Genomic DNA, 23,997 nt, shown 5'->3' on the forward strand with positions numbered 1-23,997 from the left:
CTCCTACCCATCTTTCCGATTTGGTCCTGCCGTACATACCTACACGTACGTTACGGTCACAAGACGCAGGCCTCCTCGCTCCGTGGCACCAAGGGTTTTAGACTTCATCCACCTAGTCAATAGTACAGAGCCCTGATTTAAACCCCCTGCTATCTGTGTCCCCAGGCACCGCGCTGACCCGCTATGCCACCACCGTCGGAGTAAACAGAGGAGAACATCAGTGCTGGGACGGACTCGGCATGTTATTTTTCCCTCAACCTACTTCTGCAAAACTGAGCAGGGAATCACTTCTACAAACATGGATGGATGCACGAAGGACTGTGTAAGCAGTTTTTCCCATTCAATACTGAGCTGACCTTGACCTATATGCTCACAGGTTTTCATACCGGTTAAATACACAGTAAAAAAAAGAATTGGACAACAGATTAAAAATGCTTGAAAGCATTTACCACCACAGTACAAGGACAACAATACCACAGGAAGTAAATACCACAGGACACATCAACAACACAAAACCCAGTTCACGAAGGACAAAATTAACGAAAACAACAGAGCCGACAAAAAGCATATATTGAGCTTTGTGAGGCCATGACTTCCCTTTGTGGAGGGGCTCCCAAAGGAAATTATCTATAGGGCCAAATAGAGGGAAAGCACTGGAACGGTGTGTAAGGTGCCGCTCTGAGCTTCCATCACTAGAGGGGGGTGCCTGGTATACATGTTCGAGGGTGGAAGAAGGGGGGGGTAAAATGTAATGATATGAATGGACAAAGCCATCGATCATGTGACACCATTCATTCCTATGTGAAGACTCAATAGCGCATTGAAACCAAATTAAGTCGGTTAAGATGGCGCCTTATGGAGATATAACATGTGCAGTTTGAGGTACTCTAGGAAGTAACGTTGCAGGCTAGTTCAGTGCTGCCCACTCTCATTGAGTAACTCAAGTTGAAGGCCGACCAGGGTAAAGCAGGCTGCCATTAGCAACTAAATTATCCTTATAAATTCTTCTATGTGCGATTTTGAAATAATTGGTTCAAGGACATACGGTGCATTCGGAAAGTATTCAGACCCCTTCACGTGTTGCACATTTTGTTACGTTACAGCCTTATTCTAAAATATCCCATAATGACAAAGAAACAACAGTTTTTTAGAATTGTTTGCAACGGAAATATTATATTTATATAAGTATTCTGACCCTTTACTCAGTACTTTGTTGAAGCACCTTTGGCAGCGATTACAGCCTCGAGTCTTCTTGGGTATGACGCTACAAGCTTGGCACACCTGTATTTGGGGAGTTTTTCCCATTCTTCTCTGCAGATACTCTCAAGCTCTGTCAGGTAGGATGGGGAGTGTCGCTGCACAGCTATTTTCAGGTCAATTAAGTTGTAGAAACATCTCAAGGATGATCAATGGAAACAGGATGCAACTGAGCTCAATTTCGAGTGTCATAGCAAAGGGTCTGAATACTTATGTAAATAAGGTATTTCTGTTTGTTTTTATACATTTGCAAAAGTTCCTAAAAAGCTGTTTTCACTTTCTCACTATGGGGAATTTTGTGTAGATTGATGAGGAAATGTTTTTATTTAATCCATTTTAGAATAAGGCTGTAACGTAACAAAATGTGGAAAAAGTTAAGGGGTCTGAACACTTTCCGAATGCACTGTACATCTGGTGTATTAGAAGCGATTTCCATTCACTATAATGGGGGATCCGACTTTCTGCTAACAATACCTCCAGTACTGCGGTCGACCTTGAACTTCCATGTTTTCAATGAGAGGGGGCAGTCGTTCTCCCCTGGCAAAATGCCACAAATGAGGTTTAGAAGGGACGTTTTCATTCTGACAGACAGTATGTGCAAAATAAATACAACTATAAAGAAACCCAAGAGGAGTGAGTAGTCCAACTGAAGTATTTCCAAATAAACCATGCAGACGTGTTTTACAGCAAATGAGCCATATGCTAAGTGAAAAGATATGACGCTTTTGTGGTCCATGTCTCATTGACATGTTTTGGTACAAGTGACTGGAAGTGAGAGGAGATCCTATAGGGGAGTGATATAAGGGTGGCAAGTAGTGGGGTCTGAGAGGGCCTACCCCAAGGGTCCAGCGGGAGAGGAGAGTTTCAGGACTGGACTCACGGTTATGCTGAAGGTACAAGTAAACAGTATCTTCACTTTGCACACCGCGCCCAGCTCACACCCATAACAGGTGACATGATACCAGTCGACTCCAGCAGAATTCCAGTTAGAGGCCCCAGCATAGAACTTCAGCCATGGGCCCCAACTTGGGAGGTTCCACTGCTGAACTAGACAAAGACTGAACCCAAGCCAGCAGAGGCCTAGCATGGCACTACAGTTCTGGGTCACAACAAGGTTTGAGAAGAGAAAAAGTTACAAGTTCTATAACATTATGGATGTGAAAATATGGTTCAATGTTTTAGTTGGGTGAATGTTTATATTGTGGCCATACAGTGTACCCGTACTCTGCAACTAGAGGGCCTCACCTCATAGTTTTGCAGCGAGGGCCTCACGGCGGAGCTCACCTTATAGTTCTGCAGCTAAAGGGCCTCACGGCGGAGCTCACCTCGTAGTTCTGCTCAATGAGGTTCCCTCCTTTGCTCAGGCTCTCCATGATGGCCTTGTTCCTCAGGATGTCCTCCTCGGTCAGGTGCTCCCGACGCTTCCGTGACTCCAGCACCAGCCCGTTCACGGAGTAGAAATCTGCCAGGAAATTCCCCACACGCTCCTAGAGCGACAAAGGACATGAAAAAAAAAACTCAGTCACCAATTTCCCTTCAATACACCTCAAAGGACAAACAGCAATAACCCAATAATAATAGCTCTCGCCGGATGTTTATCAAACATTTAGAATTGGTAACTCTGTTTCCTTTGAACTTCGTCGAGGGGAGATATAGCACAGGAAATGTGAAAAGGACATGGGTGTCCTGTACTGCATTGAATAATAAGACTGTACTGTAGAGTAGCAGAGGGCACACTGACTAGGGCTGTTATGGTGACTGTATTACCGCCACACCGGCTGTCACGAGTCATGACCGCAAGTCAAGTTTCACGTAACGGTTTAGTCACGTGACTGTATTACCGCCACACCGGCTGTCATGAGTCATGACCTCAGTCAAATTTCACATGACCGTTTAGTCACGGTGACTGTATTACCACCACACCGGCTGTCATGAGTCATGACCTCAGTCAAATTTCACAGGACCGTTTAGTCATGGTAACTAAGCTTCTCCAAACTCTGATGCTGCTGATGGTCATTAGTAGCCTACCAAACTTGCTAACTGCCTGGTACTCAGCACTCTATTGTCCCTCTAATCACTCTGACATCAATGCAAATGTAATCGAAAATCTAAAACAGACACTTCATGAGGGCTCATGAGCTCATTTTGCGCAACATTCCTATAGGCTATGCAATTGTGTTAGAAAACAGAGTTTTGATGGTCTCTATTAAAGAGGATCCCATCAGCTTTCTATAGGCTAGGCCTACTATATTTATTTATCAACTTTCCTAATATTAAACACATTGCTTTGCTTTACAACAGGAGTATAACCTACCTGGCTGGCATGAAAATGAACCATGGGAAAAGTGTCCTCCATTCGCTATTCAAGTGCATAGATGACATGTATTTTTTTGCCCTGCCCCTGTTCCCAGATCAGTGCATGATAACAGTCCATTCTAAATCAAAACTAATTTCACACATGTATTATTTAGCATATGTAAAGACAAGAATAACTTAAGAATAGTCTGATGGGTGACAATATTATCAGTTGTGAATGATATACTATCACTTGTGAATGATGCCCAGCTTGTGTAGTAAGGCATGAAACAGTGCAGGCCTATAACTGTTCCAGACTATGTGTAACCGATGTGAAATGGCTAGTTAGTTAGCGGTGGTGCGCGCTAATAGCGTTTCAATCAGTGACGTCACTCGCTCTGAGACTTGAAGTAGGGTTTCCCCTTGCGTTGCAAGGGCCACAGCTTTTGTGGCGCAATGGGTAACGATGCTTCGTGGGTGTCAGTTGTTGATGTGTGCAAGGGTCCCTGGTTCGAGCCCAGGTTGGGGCGAAGAGAGGGACGGAACCTACACTGTTACATTGATGCTGTTGACCCGGATCATTGGTTGCTGCGGAAAAGGAGGAGGTCAAAGGGGGGGTGAGTGTAACCGATGTGAAATGGCTAGTTAGTTAGCGGTGGTGCGCGCTAATAGCGTTTCAATCAGTGACGTCACTCGCTCTGAGACTTGAAGTAGGGTTTCCCCTTGCGTTGCAAGGGCCGTGGCTTTTGTGGCGCAATGGGTAACGATGCTTCGTGGGTGTCAGTTGTTGATGTGTGCAAGGGTCCCTGGTTCGAGCCCAGGTTGGGGCGAAGAGAGGGACGGAACCTACACTGTTACATATGTTTGGAATATTTATTTCTCACATAGAAGGTCAAGTTGACCAATAGAATAGGTCAACTTTTGTACTTTGGGGGATAATAGATTGTCATAGGCTAGTGCTTTTGCTGTTCATTAGGCCTAGTCGGCTTGTTGGCTGACAAAAACTAAATGTGGACAGTTCTTTTAACATCTTCAATATGCACCTCGGAATTCGATAAAAAGGACGCGCGCAGTTACGCCGCTGATGTGTCGGTCTTCACTTTTATCTTACTTCGGAGCGGAGATGCCTGTGAGAAGGACCCGATCACGTGACGGGCATTAGCTAATAAGAATTGAGCCATCTGAGAGAGCCATGTTCGTGAGCATACGATTAGCATCCGGGAGAAGGGAATTATAATTATTATATTCAGCCCAAGGGCACATCGGCCACTGGCCACAAAAGGCATGGATTTTTTTTAGGGTGCGTTACGGCCACACAAGAGGGACGCCGGCGGGTAATTCGAGGCATTATTAAGTGCTTGTCAAATTGTGAATGAGAGACTGATGAAGTGTGTGCAGCCTGCGGAAGAAACAAAGCAAATCGCATGCCATTCATGCAACTTTTTTCAAATCATCAGCCCTAGAATGTATAAAACAATGTTGCCCAACGTTTGTATCACAACTAAAGTTGCATAAATAACAAAAAATTAAGCATATAGGAGGACCTGTTTCTTTGTTAACAGCTCAACACAGAATAGCTGCATGTGCTCACTCTCCCGTTTGGAGAAAATATCCTTTCTATTTTACTCAGCTATGTTCAATTGTATTCTTCACACTATAAAATAATGCCACGGAATTTAAAGCAAATCTTTGCCTGCTAAATGAACTAGTGTAGCCCACAGCCATAAGGCATAGCCAGATAAGGACCTAACATAAGGACAACTCAGAGTATGCTATTCTGTTCTTCTGAAATATACTACATTTTCTTCATATCATGTTTCTTTAGACCTGTCTAAAATAAATAATGGATTTATTGTGATGCTGTAGGCTATATTACATTGATTTATTAGACTTTTTAAAATGTAGATGTTCCAAAGGTCTGCATCAGTGGCTTGTAGGTTATGCGTAGAAGCCAGGAGATGCTAAATGTGTTTATGTTAATTAACGGTCAATTACAGTGAGACCGGCAGTTATTTGCTTGACAATCACCGACTGCCAAAATATAATGACTGCCACTGCCCTAATTCTGAGAAAGATACATTTTAGGATTTGACAGAGATGTATAAATCAACCGTTTTGTCCTCTCGGAACAGCCAGCCGGTCTGGGCTCTGGAGAAGGTGATGGACTTGGTGGAGAGAGTGGCAGAGTAAACATCGCTGCTCATAAGGATGTCCACCTCTTCCTCTGTCTCCATCTCTGACTCCTGGAACACAAGGAGCCACCGCCACGTTGGTAAGCAGGCTTCACAAAAACAGGGCTCACAGAGTTCAGAAGCTTCAGGGTGCCCCGTTTTTAAAGGTGGAATAAAAAACTGTCAGGGTCATTAACTAGAGAAGTGAAAAAACAACAACTTCAGCATCAAGTCGTGTGTCTCACCTCGTGGTGTATCCGTTGGTACACCTTCTGTTCATTGTCCAGCACCACAAAGGACTCAGAGGGGATGGCGTCACCATTGAAGATGAAGCTGAGGTCACCACGTTGGCACTTCATATCTGTGAAGTCTATGAGAGTGGTGTCCAGTCTATGACCATAGAGAAAGAAAAGTTGAATTTCAAACCACTTCATGGGTCAATATAATGTCAATAGCATCAGTATCAGCACATTAAAGCAGCACATATTGCCTCCAGTTCATCCATACGCTTAATGACTACTCACATTTACATAACTCCTCCACACCCCTTAAAAACCAAAAGAAGATTGAAAGAAGTAATGAGATAAATGAGAGAAAGAGCGTCAGGGAGACACACACCGAGTATAAGATCAAGGACACTTCCAAGGAACATACAACTTAAAAGAAAAGCTTTATTCGATAAAACGAAAGAATTTAAACTTGGTTTCTAAAAGCTCAGACAAATTTTGCTTTCATGGTTGCCATGGGAGACAACTCATTTCTATGTTTTCCGAGAAAAGCTAGTTTCAAGAAGTAGTGGAGAAATGTGGTGTGACAACAAAGATAAGTAACTAAACAATTATATGTGCTGCACATAGACACGAAAGGGAGAGTGAGAGGTACTACAGAGCGGAGACTTTCAACCATTGGAATGTAAATTAAGTTATGCCTTGGCCCCCCTCTCCAACTGACATTTTGAAAGCCTGTTAGAGAACTTTCTTTCTTCACCACCCACTCACCACAACATGCACACACTTTCATGTGTCTGAGAATAATTATCCCTGAATCTCCAGCGTTGCATAGATTCAGAGCAGGGGAGAAGTGGGTAAGCCAGATAACCTTACTGTATTCTGTATAGTCCAACTGGTGAACCGTGTTTCGCTACTGGATGGGGAATAATTGAATGTGACGACTTGGCGCTGGGCCAATTATAATGGAGTCTGTAGGGTTAGGGTAGGTGCTGGTTCTCTCTATCTAAGTGTAATTATTTGGAGAGGGATGACGAGGTGATAGATCTGCAAACAGATGGCGTGCTGCTCAGTCACAGCAGTGCAAGAACCGATTTCACACTCTAGTTAACCGTTCTTGTCATTAGCCACCGTGCTAGGGTTGGCTTTACCGAAGCCCATAAAGCTTGGAGAGGGTGTAGTGTTCAAGGCCAGGAATTTTTACTGAACTGAAAAGGGCTCTAAAAGCTTGAAAGTGCTTCAATAAAGGGTTTTATCAAGGCATATTGACCTTTATTATCGTGGGTTTTACCATATCTCATTGACTTTTTCAGTATAATACTAAAGCTAAGGACATCACTCAGGAGAAGCACCAGTCTAATGTTGTTGGACAGAGGTGGCTCCTTGGGCTTGTCCATAGGGACAAGCTCAATACCTGACTCTTTCTGCATTTAACGAAACTGCATCTCTGCCCTACCAAGACTATGACAAGATGGCTGAAGGAGAAACAGACTGGCACCCAACCAAAGCTAAAGATTGGTGAAGAACAGTACAGTACTGGTAAATTAATCAGTGATCCATGATGGCACACCCGTCTCTTTATTACATGTTGTAATCTGTTTGACATGCTTATTTGTTACAATGATCTTATCTTTTGTCTTGTCTTTTGTCTTGCCTTTTGTTTTGTCTTTTGGCTTCAAGCAAATTGCTGCTTGTTACGACATCATAAAAACAAGGGATGACTTGACTCACCTGATGTTGATCCCCTGTTTGTAGATCTTACAGGCGTCAGAGGGCAGGATTCGGGAGAGCAAAGGCACTGCAACATGGGGAAATAGATAGTCCTAAGTTTAGAAACTCCTTAATAATGATCATCACCAACCACTTCAAAGTTCCTATATTCCTCCTTTCAGAGCCCATACAGGCATATGCAGTTCTGCAGTTTAATATTTAACACTCTTTACAAGCCTACACCAGACTGTCATTAAATAATGATTTCCAAAGTCCTGCACCTTATCAAGGTCTGTCACAGAACTATAAAAGAGATGCGGAAGGTATTATGTGACTGATTTAGGTTATGTGCAAATAGGATTTGAGATCACTTCTGACCCTTGGAGGGTATATCAGGTATATCAGACCGTATTTTAAGAAATAAAGGAGATCCGTACACTAGGAGCTCAGATGCATTAGACATCTGAGCTCCTAGGGAGGGTCTCCTAGGGAGGGTGACATGGATTCGAACATGTCACCCTCCCGAGGAGAGGGGGTGACCTCAACAATTTATTGAGAGGCTGCCTGCAAAATTGTATCTATGATCGTACGCTATCCATTTATGTTTTTGTATGCTATTTTAATATATGAGAATTAACCAATGATATCAGGCCACACCCGGTCATGATTACAGACACCTGTGTGTGTCTTTTGGCACTATATAAACGAGTCACCCTGCAGTGTTTGTCATTATACCCTGATGAAGACAGCTTGTCTGTCGAAACGTTGGGCATAAAATATTTTTTGCATTTGAGCTCCTAGAGTGTACGGCTCTCCTTTATTTTTTGAAGTGTTCCACTCCGATAGCCAGCACCTCGCCTAAATAGGTGTGCTTTTCTTTCGCCTCTAGATTATATCAGACCGTATACCATGGGCATGACAAAACATTTATTTTTACGGCTAATTGCTAATTACGTTGGTAACCAGTTTATAATAGCAATAAGGCACCTCGGGGGTTTGTGGTATATTGCCAATATACCACGGCTAAGGGCTGTATCAAGGCACTCCGCGTTGCGTCTTACATAAGAACAGCCCTGGTATACTGGCCATAAACCACACCCCCTCGGGCTGTATTACTTAATTCTAATGTATATATAAGTATGCTAGCATGGAAATTGGAACAGAGCCTATGAATGCCATGCGTGCCAGCAGTGCACCTCTCTCTGAGAGGAAATCAATTCCCTTTGATATGCACTAGTACAGACTGGACAACGTGTCTGTTTTATCCCCAGAATATTGAAAATGACTGCTGGGGTCCTGGTCTCTCAATGTCTGAGCTCAAACGTTTAGAATGTTGCAGATAGAAATGGAATGAACAGAGCTGGCACAATTCTCTGTTATATCTGTTCTGCTCTATACAATTCCATCTGAATGTTCTGTGATGTTTCACCCTCCTGAACATTGATAATTTAAAAGGCATCTCCCAATGCATTCTTTGGATTTCAGCCCTTGCCACACAGGGGCACTCGGCTCCATCCCCTGTCAAATTCTACCAACTCACACAATCAGGATCCCTTTCTTTACTGTTGTGAAGTCACACAATCTTTACAAGCAGGTCAATATTTAACATGGACAGGGACATGTGAACACACTCTTGACTTACACTGGACATTCAGCTAAAGTAATTTGGGATATTTGTAACATTATTTTCTCTATAATGTATTCCAAGAAACGATAGGCATTACGTGAATAATGCATCTAAAAATAAGACTAATTGATTCTCTCTCTCGCGCTCGACCTTTGAATGCTTGGCTATGAAAAGCCAACTGGCATTTACTCCTAAGGTGCTGACCTTTTGCACCCTCTATAACCCTGTGATTATTATTTGACCCTGCTGGTAATTTATGAACGTTTTAACATTTTGAAGAACGATATGGCATTCATGACAATGTTATAATCGCTACCCAGCATAGCCAGAAGAGGACTGGCCACCGCTTGGAGCCCGGTTCCTCTCTAGGTTTCTAGACATTGTGTTTTTCCTAGACATATTGTCACGCCCTGACCAGGTGAACTCAGGTATTTTGGGTCAGGGTGTGTCATGTTGGGTATTTTTCCTTGGTTTGTTTTATGTTTACGTTTTAGCCTTGTGTAGGCTCTAGGTGGGTTATGTCTATGTTGGGTTCTGTCGATTCCCAATCAGAGACAGCTGTCGCTAATCTGATTGGGATCACATTTAAGTTGCTGTTTTCCCCACGCTGTTGGTGGGGTGTTGTCTCTTTGTTTGAGCACGTAACGTATCGGCATTTTTCTTGATTTTTGTGTACATGTTTAATTCCAGTGTGTTGAATAAACATGTGTTCGCTCCCAGCTGCGTTTTGGTCCGCTTCCTCGTCACCAGGCGACGAACGTTACACATATTGTGTTTTTCCTAGACATTGTGTTTTTCCTAGCCACCGTGCTTCTACATCTGCATTGCTTGCTCTTTGGGGTTTTAGGCTGGATAAGCACTCTGCTGTAAAAAGGGCTTTATAAAATACATTACATTTGATTGATTGATTGATTGATTGATTGATTGATGTAAAAGTTAATAGGCCTTGGTAATGCTGGTGGTGGGATGTTGTAATGATGTATTGCCACCACCAGGGGGAGTGTCTGTCTTTCTGTCAGTGAGGGGAGGGGCGAGCCACTCCCTCCAGAGGATTACCTCAGGCTTGTAAACAATCTCTCAGCACCCCTCTCTTCCCAACCAGCTGGGCCGAGAGCACTCACTGACACCCACATAGCTGGACTCTCTTAGAGATAGCACCACATTAACACACTCTGTTTAACAATGTCAACCATGCTAGTATTTCAACTTTCATCTAAGTAGATGCACTCTGTGTGGTTAAAAAGAAACTGATCAGTTGTAGTGAGTAGGCCTGGTTGTGGGTCATTTGATCATATATTTGTGTGGAATGCATAGCAAACTCACCCCAGCTTTGAAAGTCCCAGTGAAGCTCCAAGTAAAAGTCTCCCAGCTGGAAAGAAACAGAATATCAATTTCATTATCAACCAACATACACCAGAGTAACAGAGGAAGAGTAGACCTGACAGACATTACCATATCAAAGATAGCCTAGTCGAGCCTCATTTTCTTCAATGAGTTTAGAATCCAATATGTAGTTAAAATGCTCTGAAATGACACAGCTGGCCCACCTAATCTCACGGTACTGACCAGAAATAAAACCTCCCGTGATGTAATATTAATAATAACGCATCACATCTCTGAGAAATATAATCCCCTGGAGTTAAGAGAGAATCTCTCTCTGACATCACAGGAATGATAATATCCTCTCATCTAACACGGGAGAGAAGTGCTCTTTCATCCCTTTCTTTCATCGCTCTCTCCTTCTCTTCATCACTCAGGTTCATCCCCTTGGGGAGTCACAACTGATCTGGTAGTGGCTTATGCCCAGGGCACCAGATGTTTATGCCCACAGAGTACCCTCGACAACATCATGCCAGCCACATTGCTGCAAGGCTCCCCAAAGCCCAGACTATCAACTGTGTGTGTGTGTGTGCAAGTGTGTGTGGAGTGGAGAAACTGCCTCCCCCTGTGTCGTTAGAATGTTTGTGAGAATGTCACCTTTCATGCAGGTTGACCCATGCAGGTTGGCCCATGTTGCTGTCTGTCTGCATAATCCCTGAGCGTAGGCGGCTAGGGAGAGGGCATATTCACTGCGTGTAGAGGGTTGTTCTCTGGGGGTGCTTTGTTGTGATGACAGTAGTTAGTGTGTGACTGATAGCGCCTAGGTCTGTGTGTGTATCCAGCGGAGTGGCATTTCTGACTAGGAGGAGCGAGTACAGATCCTGCCCCGCAGCACAATGGATCATGCTTCATTTCAGAAGAGGAGAAAGATGGGGAGGGTAGAGGAGCGGAGACGAAGGGAGCAGAGGATACAGGCTAGAGACAAGATGGGGATACAAGATATACAGAGGTAGGATCTTAATTTAATTTAAGACAGTTTGCTATATCAGGGAAATAATCCTGCAGCAACAGGAAATATAAATTATTATGTAGACATTTTTGCAGGGGTAGTTAAGTGGTAATTACAGACTTCAGAAGCCTTTTTACACCTCAAATACACTACAAGGGATCAGGGATATTAAATAACTGTCAACGGTGGGTGTAGCTGGTGCATGGAGGTCAGGCGCACGAGAGCAGAGATGAGTGGACAAAGCACTTTACTTAGGCAATCATAATAACAGAACGCAATCGCGTCACAAAAACAAATGCCCAAAGAACAAGTGAGGCAGCACAAAGTACAACAAACAAAGTACAAAGTACCGGCTGCCACAAAGCACGGGTACAAAACAAAACCCGGCGCAAACCAGCCTGAAGCGTGCCAACCTGACAAATAAACAATACCTCACACAGACATGGAGGAAACAGAGGGCTAAATACACATAGTAATTAGTAGGAGATGAAAACCAGGTATGCAGGAAAACAAGACAAAACAAATGGAAAATGAAAGGTGGATCGGCGATGGTTAGAAGACCAGTGACGTCGACCGCTGAACGCCGCCCGAACAAGGAGAGGAACCGACTTCGGCGGAAGTCGTGACAATAACAACGGGGGAAAGAGAGAGAGAGAGACTCAGTGCCGTACCTCTTTGAGGGCGTTCAGTAGCTTTGGCCTCTTGTCCGCCACACTTTCTCTGGATTGCTGTTTCAGCTTCCTTAGCAGCGCTGTGACTGACAGAGAAAAGAACAGAGAGAGCGAGGGGTGAGACCACAACTACATACGGCAATAACAATCATCATTACTGGAATCTCTAGGTATTGGTCTTCAAGGGGAAGTATCCCATCAACTGCATTGCACATTGCTATATAGAAGATCACATTTCACCATGCAAATTGCATTGAACTTGACCCCAATCTATACTGTATGCTTTTAAAAGCTTAGTTGCGATGACTGAATCATTTGGCGTCTGGGTAGCTAAGCATCACATCATTCAAAACTTGATCACACAGTACAGCATTGTACAGTATTAAAGCACATGACACTGTCAATGAATTTCAATAATGGGAGAAACACACCTACTGACTGCTAATTCTAGTCCCTGATATACACTATGCTGACTTCCCAGAATGAAACGGCATAACAGGACTTTACGACCCCCACCCACTACACTGCCGGTAGGGATCACATATATTCCAGGAAGTTCAAAGAGGGAAATGAGATGAACAATAAAGTGGACCATTAATGAGATAAATCTGTTAGCTCTTTAATGACCCGAGGGAGGACAAACAGAACAGAGACTTTTAACCATGACAACCCAGCTTAACAAGCTTTCAGCCTAATTCCTCTCGTTTTCATACAAATAAGACCGAGCTGAAACAGCCACACCCGACTAACATTTATCTGTGGTTCAAAGAGAGAGGTGGGAACAACAGCTAATTGCAGTTATAGGAGGCGTCAGGGGATTAAACGACGATGTGAGCAATCCACGTATAATATGCTTTTAGAAGAAAACACAGATTTTATGAAATCAAAACCACAAACCCCACAAAAAAGGAATGGAATCATGACTGTCGCAGACAAACCATATAGTGTTTAATTTGGTCATTTCAAATGCAGGGGCTGAAGTAGGCCTAATCTGTCAATTTAATCACACAGGTTGTTTTCCAATCAAACACACACACAAATCCCACAAGAATAAGCTAACTGTAGGCCTACACATGCTTTATTCTGTGCATCCCAGGAAAATAACCTCTCCCTCAATGTCAACAAAACGAAGGAGTTGATCGTGGACTTCAGGAAACAACAGAGGAGCACCCCCCTATCCACATTGACGGGGCCGCAGTGGAGAAGATGAAAAACGTGAAGTTCCTCATCGTACACATCACTGACAATCTGAAATGGTCCACCCACACGGACTGAGGTGAAGAAGGCGCAAAACAGTGCCTCTTCAACTCCAGGAGGCTGAAGAAATTCGGCTTGGCCCCTAAGACCCTCAAACTTCTACAGATGCACCATGGACAGCATCCTGTCGGGCTGTGTCACCGCCTGGTACGGCAACTGCACTGTCCGCAACCACAGGGCTCTCCAGAGAATGGAAAAATCTGCCTAGCCTCCAGGATATCTACAGCACCTGAGCCACGGCCTGTTCACCCCGCTACCATCCAGAACACGAGGTCAGTACAGGTGCATCAAAGCTGGGACTGAGAGACTGAAAAACAGCTTCTATCTCAAGGCCATCAGACTGCTAAATAGTCACCACAAGCTGGCCTTCACCCAGTACCCTGCCCTGAACTTTAGTCACTGACACTTGCCAACACTTTTTTGGTTACTACATGATTCCATGTGTTATTTCATAGTTTTGATGTCTTAACTATTATTCTACAATGTAGAAAATAGTACAAATAAAGTAAAACCCTTGAATGAGTAGATGTGTACAAACTTTTGACTGATATTGTGTGTGTAAATACCCCTTGACTTTTTTCACATTTTGTTAAGTTACAGCCTTATTATAAATATACACACAATACCCCATAATGACAAAGCAAAAACAGCTTATTTTTTTGTGCCAATTTATAATTTAAAAAAAATGGAAATTCACATAAGTATTCAGACCCTTTACTCAGTACTTTGTGGAAGCACCTTTGGCAGCAATTACAGCCTTGAGTCTTCTTCAGTATGACGCTACAAGCTTGGCACACCTGTATTTGGGTAGTTTTTCCCATTCTTCTTTGGAGATCCTCTCAAGCTTTGTCAGGTTCGATGGGGAGCATTGCCGCACAGCTATTTTCAGGTGAAAAACAACCCCACAGCATGATGCTGCCACCACCATGCTTCACAGTAGGAATGATCCAAGGTTTCCTCCAGAGGTGACGCTTGCCATTCAGGCCAAAGACTCCAAATGGGCTGTCAAGTGCCTTTTACTGAGGAGTGGCTTCTGTCTGGCCACTCTACCATAAAGGCCTGATTGGTGGAGTGTTGTAGAGATGTTTGTCCTTCTGGAAGGTTCTCCCATCTCCACAGAGGAACTCTAGAGCACTGTCAGAGTGACCATCGGGTTCTTGGTCACCTCCCTGACCAAGACCCTTCTCCCCCGATTGCTCAGTTTGGCTGGGCGGTCAGCTCTAGGAAGAGTCTTGGTAGTTCAAAACTTCTTCCATTTAAGAATGATGGAGGCCACTGTGTTCTTGGGGACCTTCAATGCTGCAGAAATGTTTTGGTACCCTTCCCCAGATCTGTGCCTCGACACAATCCTGTCTCGGAGCTCTACGGACAATTCCTTCGACACCTCTTGACTTGGTTTTTGCTCTGACATGCACTGTCAACTGTTGGACCTTGTATAGACAGGTGTGTATAGACAGGTGTGTGCCTTTCCAAATCATGTCCAATCAATTGAATTTACCACAGGTGGACTCCAATCAAGTTGTAGAAACATCTCAAGGATGATCAATGGAAACAGAATGCACCTGAGCCCAATTTCAAGTATTATGGCAAAGTGACTGAATACTGATGTAAATGTGATAAAGTTTTTCTAAAAACCTGTTTTTGCTTATGGGGTATTGTGTTCAGATTGCCGAGGATTTCTATTTATTTAATACATTTTAGAATAAGGCTGTAACGTAATAAAATGTGGAAAAAGTCAAGGGTTCTGAATTCTTTCCGAAGGCACTGTATCTACACATATATGACGGGATGTGTAGACAATAATGTACATATTTTTAGACTCCGGACTGACACGGCTCGTCCTAATATTTCTATATTTCTTAATTCCGTTCTGTTATTTTTAGATGTGTGCATTTAGATATTACTGTACTGTTGGAGCTAGAAACACAAGCATTTCGCTATATCCGCAATAATATCTGCTAGACCCAAAGAGGAAACCAAAGGAAGCAGAGGCATTGGTGCTGCTAATGAAACTAGGCCACGGGGGCCAAGCTCAGTGGCCAAACACACACACTTGCGCTGAGCTATGTTTTGGTGTTCTGGGGGCCAGGCATCTCTCGGTTTTTCTCAGGCCTGGCTGCCTAATGAGAGGCGACAGGCTCCGGATGGGCGAGCCTCCTTATCCTCACCGCCCCTCGGTGGGAGAGACCAGAGAGGGGAGAGGAGGGAGGAATAGCTCACCATCTGCCCACAGACCACCCAGCATAAATGGGCCGAGCTGACACGGACCTCAACACTGGACCACCTCTCTATAATTAGGCCAAGGCCTATTCACCCTCACACAGACCAAATCATGGCTATAGAAGCAATAGAATAGCGCCATTTCCTGTCTGAAAGGGGTCTGAAGGGTTAATAATAAATCATAATAGATAATGTATTATTAATGCTAAAGAATCCACCACGTAACCAAGACCTGAAATAATATTGTTTATCCAACACGCCTCCACCAGTGAAAAATGAACCATACCTGTCAGCCAGCTTTCGAGTAGCAGGGAGAGGACAGAAAATATTGACCCAGTGTAAGCACTAGGCAGCACTAGGCTTCACTGCAGGCAACATACCTATTCATTATTGGCGGCACAACAGAACAGGCTAAGCTAGCAGTCAGTCATAGACAGAGCAGGGCAGGGTGCTCCAGTTTTCCAGTTCTCCTGCCACATCAGAGGCTACAGGACAAATCACTTCCATCTCCATTGGGCTTTGATGGCAGAATTCCCCTGCCATTCTCATCAAAGCACCCAGCAGGGCGCTGGACAGTAAAAGCCCCATATGATAAGCCACCATAGCGCCAAACCCAGGGGACCAGAGCCTGCTTTTGAACTATTTCATAGGCTGCTGCATTGTGATTGATGTGAGCACTTAGGGCTAGATGTCAGCCATCTTAATGAGAATAATAAACTAATGACTTTCATGTGATTATAATGAGAGAGAAATAAAAAGCATGATTGTTTTTTACATGATTGTAAAAGATGGGGAAGGCAGTCACTACAAAGGATATGTAATTCAATATTCCATCATGTGAAGTGAGATCAACAGAACAGAAACAATAGAATAGCTAGCTAGTATCCATTTCCTAGGCTTTTGTGTCTCCTGATGGATGGTGGACAACTGTCCATCCATCTATCTCACGCAGATCTAGAAAGAGACACCTATTAACACCATTAGGCAGAATGTTTTCATTTAGTTAGCATATCGTGACTGAGGCGATAACCATCTTCAAATCAAACTTTATTTGTCACATGCGCTGAATACAAGTGTAGACCTTACCATGAAATGCTTACTTACAAGCCCTTAACCAACAGTGCAGTTCAAGAAGAGTTAAGAAAATATTTACCAAATAAACTAAAGTAAAAAATTATAAAAAGTTAACAAAATAACAATAATGAGGCTATATACAGGGGGTGCAGGTAATTTGTACATGTAGGTAGGGGTGAAGTGACTACGCATAGATAATAAACAGCGAGTAGCAGCCGTGCACAAAACAAATGGAGGGGGGGGGGGTCTTGTTCAGTAGTCTTGTGTCTTGGGGGTAGATGCTGTTAAGCAGTCTTTCAGTCCTATACTTGGCGCTCCAGTACCGCTTGCCGTGCGGTAGCAGAGAAAACAGTCTATGACTTGGGTGAAAAACATTTGGAAACTTCCTGAAATTGAGGAAAACATCACTCCAAATAAGACCTAGAAAAAGATGGTGATGGAGAAGATAAAAGGCCTATCTTCACATCATGAAGCTTCCTTTAGGTTCTCAAATAGGCTACTTTTTGACTGCTCTGCACTGTACTGTCATGGGAAAGGTCATTCTGCTCTTTTGTACTCCCAAAGCCAGGGTGTAGTTCACTTCTCATCCAAACAGGAAGTTGCTTCAGGCTCAAGTGTGACAACACCTCAGACTAGAGGTCGACCGATTAATCGGAATGGCCGATTAATTAGGGCCGATTTCAGGTTTTCATAACAATCGTAAATCGGTATTTCTGGATGCCGATTTGGCCCAATTTTTTTTTTTTGACCTTTATTTAACTAGGCAAGTCAGTTAAGAACACATTGTTATTTTCAATGACGGCCTAGGAACGGTGGGTTAACTGCCTTGTTCAGGGGCAGAACGACAGATTTTTACCTTGTCAGCTCAGGGATTCAATCTTGCAACCTTACGGTTGGTTAACAAGTCCAACGCTCTAACCACCTGCTTTACATTGCACTCCACGAGGAGCCTGCCTGTTATGCGAATGCAGTAAGAAGCCAAGGTAAGTTGCTAGCTAGCATTAAACTTATCTTATAAAAAACAATCAACCAATCATAATCACTAGTTAACTACACATGGTTGATGATATTACTAGTTTATCTAGCCTGTCCTGTGTTGCATATAATCGCTTAGGTACACGTTGCTCCAACAATAAACATCAATGCCTTTCTTAAAATCAATACACAAGTATATATTTTTAAACCTGCATATTTAGTTAATATTGCCTGCTAACATGAATTTCTTTTAACTAGGGAAAATGTGTCACTTCTCTTGCAAACAGAGTCAGGGTACATGCAGCAGTTTGAGCCGCCTGGCTCGTTGCGAACTGTGAAGAATATTTCTTCCTAACAAAGACAGTCGACTTCGCCAAACGGGGGATGATTTAACAAAAGCGCATTTGCGGAGAAAAAAGCACAATCGTTGCACGACTGTACCTAACCATAAACATCAATGCCTTTCTTAAAATCAATACACAGAAGTATATCTTTTTAAACCTGCATATTTAGCTAAAAGAAATCCAGGTTAGCAGGCAATATTAACCAGGTGAAATTGTGTCATTTTGCATTCATTGTACGCAGAGTCAGGGTATATGCAACAATTTAGGCCGCCTGGCTCGTTGCGAACTAATTTGCCAGAATATTACGCAATTGTGACATAACATTGAAGGTTGTGCAATGTAACAAGAATAACGTTTTGTTTTCGAGATGATAGTTTCCAGATTCGACCATATTAATGACCTAAGGCTCGTATTTCTGTGTGTTATTATGATATAATTAAGTCCATGATTTGATAGAGCAGTCTGACTGAGCGATGGTAGGCAGCAGCAGGCTCTTAAGCATTCATTCAAAATAGCACTTTCGTGTGTTTTGCCAGCAGCCCTTCGCAATGCATTGCGCTGTTTATGACTTCAAGCCTGTCAACTCCAAAGATTAGGCTGGTGGAATCGATGTGAAATGGCTTGCTAGTTAGCCGGGTGCGCGCTAATAGCGTTTCAAATGTCACTCGCTCTGAGACTTGGAGTAGTTGTTTCCCCTTGCTCTACATGGGTAACGCTGCTTCGAGGGTGGCTTTTGTCGATATGTTCCTGGTTCAAGCCCAGGTAGGAGCGAGGAGAGGGACGGAAGCTATACTGTTACACTGGCAATACTGAAGTGCCTATAAGAACATCCAATAGTCAAAGGTATATGAAATACAAATCGTATAGAGAGAAATAGTCCTATAATTCCTATAATAACTACAACCTAAAACTTCTTACCTGGAAATATTGAAGACTCATGTTAAAAGGAACCACCAGCTTTCATATGTTCTCATGTTCTGAGCAAGGAACTTAAACGTTAGCTTTTTTACATGGCACATATTGCATTTTTACTTTCTTCTCCAACACTTTGTTTTTGCATTATTTAAACCAAATTGAATGTTTCATTATTTATTTGAGACTAAATTGATTTTATTGATGTATTATATTAAGTTAAAATAAGTGTTCATTCAGTATTGTTGTAATTGTCATTATTACAAATAAATAGAAATCGGCGGATTAATCGGTATCGGCGTTGAAAAATCATAATCGGGCAACCTCTACCTCAGACCCCTATATGGAAAAGTTGTTCCCTGCCTTATAAAAACTAGAGGAAAGAAACAGTGACATGCTTTTAGTGAGCACATAAATTTGACACACAGTTGTGTGAAAAAAAAGCATGCGGAAAAGTATAAAGGGAGAAAACACATAACTATGTTCCTGCTGTAAAACTTACTAATTTGCTAAATCTGCTACCTGCCATCTGTGGTGAACAAAGCGTTGATCAACTTTTGGTTGTGAAACAACCGGCTAACAATTTATTCACTTCTGTTTTGGATATAAAGTGCTTTCAGAAAGTATTCACACTTCTTAACTTTTTACAAATTTTGTTGTGTTATAGCCTGAATTTGGAATGGTTTCAATTGAGATTTTGTGTCCCTGGCCAACACACAATAGCCCATAATGTCAAAGTGGAATTCTGTTTTTAGAAATGTTTACAAATTAGCGGCCCAACTTTGACTGGGGATATGACCCCACCACATTCTGAAATTGTATTTTTGTCCCCCCCCCAGTTTCAACATTGTACCGTGATACATTAAGGGTGTGCTTTAGGACCATGCGGACGCTTTAGGGTGGTCAGGTAGGCTGTTTGGCGGTCTCACCCGATGAAGGCAAAGCTTCTGAAAGGCTGGCTTATAGGAGAGATGAACAGAGGCAGGTGCTGTCTGTGTGTGTTGGGCATTTTGTCTGAGTTGTAAAAGCAAGCAGTGCAGAAATTGGCTACTCTTTATTTGACTGATGCAAGGTAACTGCTGTTTGACTTAACAGGAAGTAGCTAATGTTTCATCCCCTCTCGACTGAAGTTCTGTCTGAAGTGAATGATTTTGCTACAGTAGCTACCACAAACAGTTCAGCGAAAGCCTCTAGCCATCTCAGTATCTGTCAGGTAGCAGTATCTAACAGCTGTTGTGTGTATGGAAATATTTTGTAGCCTTTGTTTTGTCCTGCTTCAACAGAAGTAAATTAACTTGGCTAGTTTTCGCCAGTTGATGTAGCTACCATTAGAGCTATCCAAAAGTTGGCTAACGTTAGCTAGCTCACTAACTTAAGCCTCAATCACATTAGACCTGAATCAAATGATGAAACCAGTGGCCAAACGAATGAAGACCAATATTTATGTTTTTTGACAGCGCAATGTGAGTTTTTTTATTACAGTCAATATAGCAAAGTAACGTTATTGATCTGTCAGTTTCCCTAGCTAATTCCCTACTTTTCACACCGACACAGCTTAAACAGCTCTACAGGCTTCAATGTCATGGTGCACAGTCAGTACACAACACTATGCTCATGATGTCTTAGAAGCATCAGATGGTGACAGGAGTCCCAGCAGGGTTAGACAGCCAGGGAAGACCAGTGAATTTTGCAGTATATTATAACAATCAGTGAATTAATACAAAGTTCCATCTTGAGTTAATGGTAGGCCTACAGTAGCTACATGACTGCAGCTTAAAGTTACAGTCTGGGATCTGGGAATAAAGGTAACTTCAATTATTGAACCATTATATTATCCAAGAATAGAATCAATGTATACATGTACACCAAGGTAATTCTTTGTCATGCTTTATAGCAGGATCAGATGGCGACAGGGGTCTCAGCAGGGTCAGGCAACCAGGGAAGACCAGTCTGTGGCGTCACCGAGGTGAACTTTTGAAGATGCAACACTTTATTCTCTCTGTGCAGCAAACACTGGACTAGCCAGAAGCTTCAAAGATTGAAACTATTTTAAAGGAAGTCTGACAAACCTCTAAAGTTTATTTCCACATTGTATCAAGGGTTGATGGAGGCTTTTCCTGATGACACAAAACATGTACAGCTAAAATGTAAGGAAGACCTGGGAGACACTATTGATGATGATGAATAGATACATACAGTGCATTCGAAAAGTATTCAGACCCCTTCCCCTTTTCCACATTTTGTTACGTTACAGCCTTATTCTAAAATGGATTAAATATTTTTTCCCCCTTCAATCTACACACAATACCCCACAATGACAAAGCGAAAACAGGTTTTTAGAATGTTTTGCAAATTTCATGCACTCAGAAATGTAATTCCTCTGCTGGAGGTGTAAAACACAAGAGGACATATTTGCATATGTTATGCTCTTGTGAAGGCTGGCTGAATTCTGGCAAAGAGTATGTTCTTTTAACCTCTCTAGGGTAGGGGGCAGTATTTGCACGGCCGGATAAAAAACGTACCCGATTTAATCTGGTTATTACTACTGCCCAGAAACTAGAATATGCATATAATTGTTTGATTTGGATAGAAAACACCCTAAAGTTTCTAAAACTGTTTGAATGGTGTCTGTGAGTATAACAGAACTCATATGGCAGGCAAAAACCTGAGAAGATTCCTTACAGGAAGTGCCCTCTGACAATTTCTTGGCCTTCTACACTCTCTTTATTGAAAACTGAGGATCTCTGCTGTAACGTGACACTTCCTACGGCTCCCATAGGCTCTCAGAAGGCGGAAAAACGTTGAATGATGACTTTGCAGGCCATGGCTGAAAAACAGTAGCGCATTTGGATAGTGGTTGATCAGAGAACAATGAGACTGTGGGCGCGTGCACGAGCCGACACCGTGTTTTAATTTTTTCGTCTTTGAACGAAAACAGGGTTTCCCGGTCGGAATATTATCGCTTTTTTACGAGAAAAATCGCATAAAAATAGATTTTAAACAGCGGTTGACATGCTTCGAAGTACGGTAATGGAATATTTAGATTTTTTTTGTCACGAAACGCGTCGGGCGCATCACCCTTCGGATAGTGTCTTGAACGCACGAACAAAACAGAGGATATTTGAACATAACGATGGATTATTTTGAACCAAACCAACATTTGTTATTGAAGTAGAAGTCCTGGGAGTGCATTCTGACGAAGAACAGCAAAGGTAATCCAATTTTTCTTATAGTAAATCTGAGTTTGGTGAGGGCCAAACTTGGTGGGTGTCAAAATAGCTAGCCTTGATGGCGAGCTATCTACTCAGAATATTACAAAATGTGCTTTTGCCGAAAAGCTATTTTAAAATCAGACATAGCGATTGCATAAAGGAGTTCTGTATCTATAATTCTTAAAATAATTGTTATGTTTTTTGTCAACGTTTATCGTGAGTAATTTAGTAAATTCACCGGAAGTTTGCGGGGGGTATGCTAGTTCTGAACATCACATGCTAATGTAAAAAGCTGGTTTTTGATATAAATATGAACTTGATTGAACAAAACATGCATGTATTGTATAACATAATGTCCTAGGAGTGTCATCTGATGAAGATCATCAAAGGTTAGTGCTGCATTTAGCTGTGGTTTGGGTTTATGTGACATTATATGCTAGCTTGAAAAATGGGTGTCTGATTATTTCTGGCTGGGTACTCTGCTGACATAATCTAATGTTTTGCTTTCGTTGTAAAGCCTTTTTGAAATCGGACAGTGTGGTTAGATTAACGAGAGTCTTGTCTTTAAAATGGTGTAAAATAGTCATATGTTTGAGAAATTGAAGTAATAGTATTTCTAAGGTATTTGAATATCGCGCCATGGGATTTCACTGGCTGTTGAGTAGGTGGGACGATTTCGTCCCACATTACCTGCTGAGTTAACCTCTCTAGGGTTACAGATTCTCCCTTCTCCTTGTTTACTTGGAAATGTTGATACTTATCAGATAAAATTGTGTACCCTAGCATTTATAGCAACTAAGAAATGCATTGCCATTAATTGGATGGTTGGTTATCCTCCCACAATGTCACAATGGATGGCAGAAATGTCAAGTTATGCATCACTAGATTTGATTTAGTACAAGATTAAGGGTATACTTTGCAACTTTCACAAGGTATGGATGCCTTCTATGGAATACTGTACGACAAAAATAGTCTGTATTGAAAACATGCCCACGTCAGGGGAGCTACATATTTAGGCAATACCTAGCTGCTGGGCTGCTCAGTCCTGGCCCTGGGGGTCTGCCGTACTGTTGGTTGTCACTCTGGCCTTGCCCTAACACCTGAAACCAATAATGAATGTTTCACTAAGATCCTAAAGCTGAGTGGGATGTGTTGGGGTGCTGCAGGGTGGTGAACGCCTAGGGGAAGGATGGGGCGATCCAGCTATATTGTGTGCAAGTAAAAAGAGCACTACAGTACTTTTAGGCATATATGAACTACAGTGCCCTCTGTACATTTTTGGGACAGTGAAGCATTTTTTCTTTTCAAAGTTTGAAATCAAACAATGACTATGAAGTTAAAGTACAGGTGGTCAGCTATAATTTGAGGTTATTTTCATCCATATCGGGTGAACCGTTTAGAAATTACAGCACTTTCTGTACATAGTCCCGTCCCCCCCAATTTAGGGAGGAAGGAAGTCTGTACAGAATAGGGTTGTTTGAGGCAATTCCAACACAACACATCACTGAGTGCCACGCATGGTGGTGGCTGCATCATGTTATGACATTGAATGTTTCTGAAAATCTATGGCTTGAAAATCTATGGCAACACTTGAAAATGGCTGTTTAGCAATGACCAACTTAAGAGAGCTTGAAGACTTTGAAAAATAATAAATGTGCAAATATTGTACAATCCAGGTGTGCAAAGCTCTTAGAGAGAGACTTACCCAGAAAAACT

The 23,997-nt window shown here is 42.5% G+C and overlaps 1 protein-coding gene across 2 annotated transcripts in view; it reads right to left on the reverse strand.

Annotated features, from left to right (window-relative positions):
* LOC115151720 (ankyrin repeat domain-containing protein 13C-A) overlaps positions 1-23,997 on the reverse strand; it is a 54,063-nt gene that overhangs the window by 8,361 nt on the left and 21,705 nt on the right. For both annotated transcript variants that reach the window (XM_029695889.1, XM_029695888.1), the window contains 6 exons: positions 12,288-12,373; positions 10,611-10,656; positions 7,682-7,748; positions 5,969-6,113; positions 5,664-5,795; positions 2,583-2,744 (listed from right to left, as the gene is read on the reverse strand). In XM_029695889.1, the coding sequence (XP_029551749.1) occupies positions 2,583-2,744; positions 5,664-5,795; positions 5,969-6,113; positions 7,682-7,748; positions 10,611-10,656; positions 12,288-12,373 (638 nt within the window). The remainder of the gene's footprint in view (positions 1-2,582; positions 2,745-5,663; positions 5,796-5,968; positions 6,114-7,681; positions 7,749-10,610; positions 10,657-12,287; positions 12,374-23,997) is intronic.

Source organism: Salmo trutta, chromosome 17, assembly GCF_901001165.1.
Source record: "Salmo trutta chromosome 17, fSalTru1.1, whole genome shotgun sequence".
NCBI classification, from domain to species: domain Eukaryota; kingdom Metazoa; phylum Chordata; class Actinopteri; order Salmoniformes; family Salmonidae; genus Salmo; species Salmo trutta.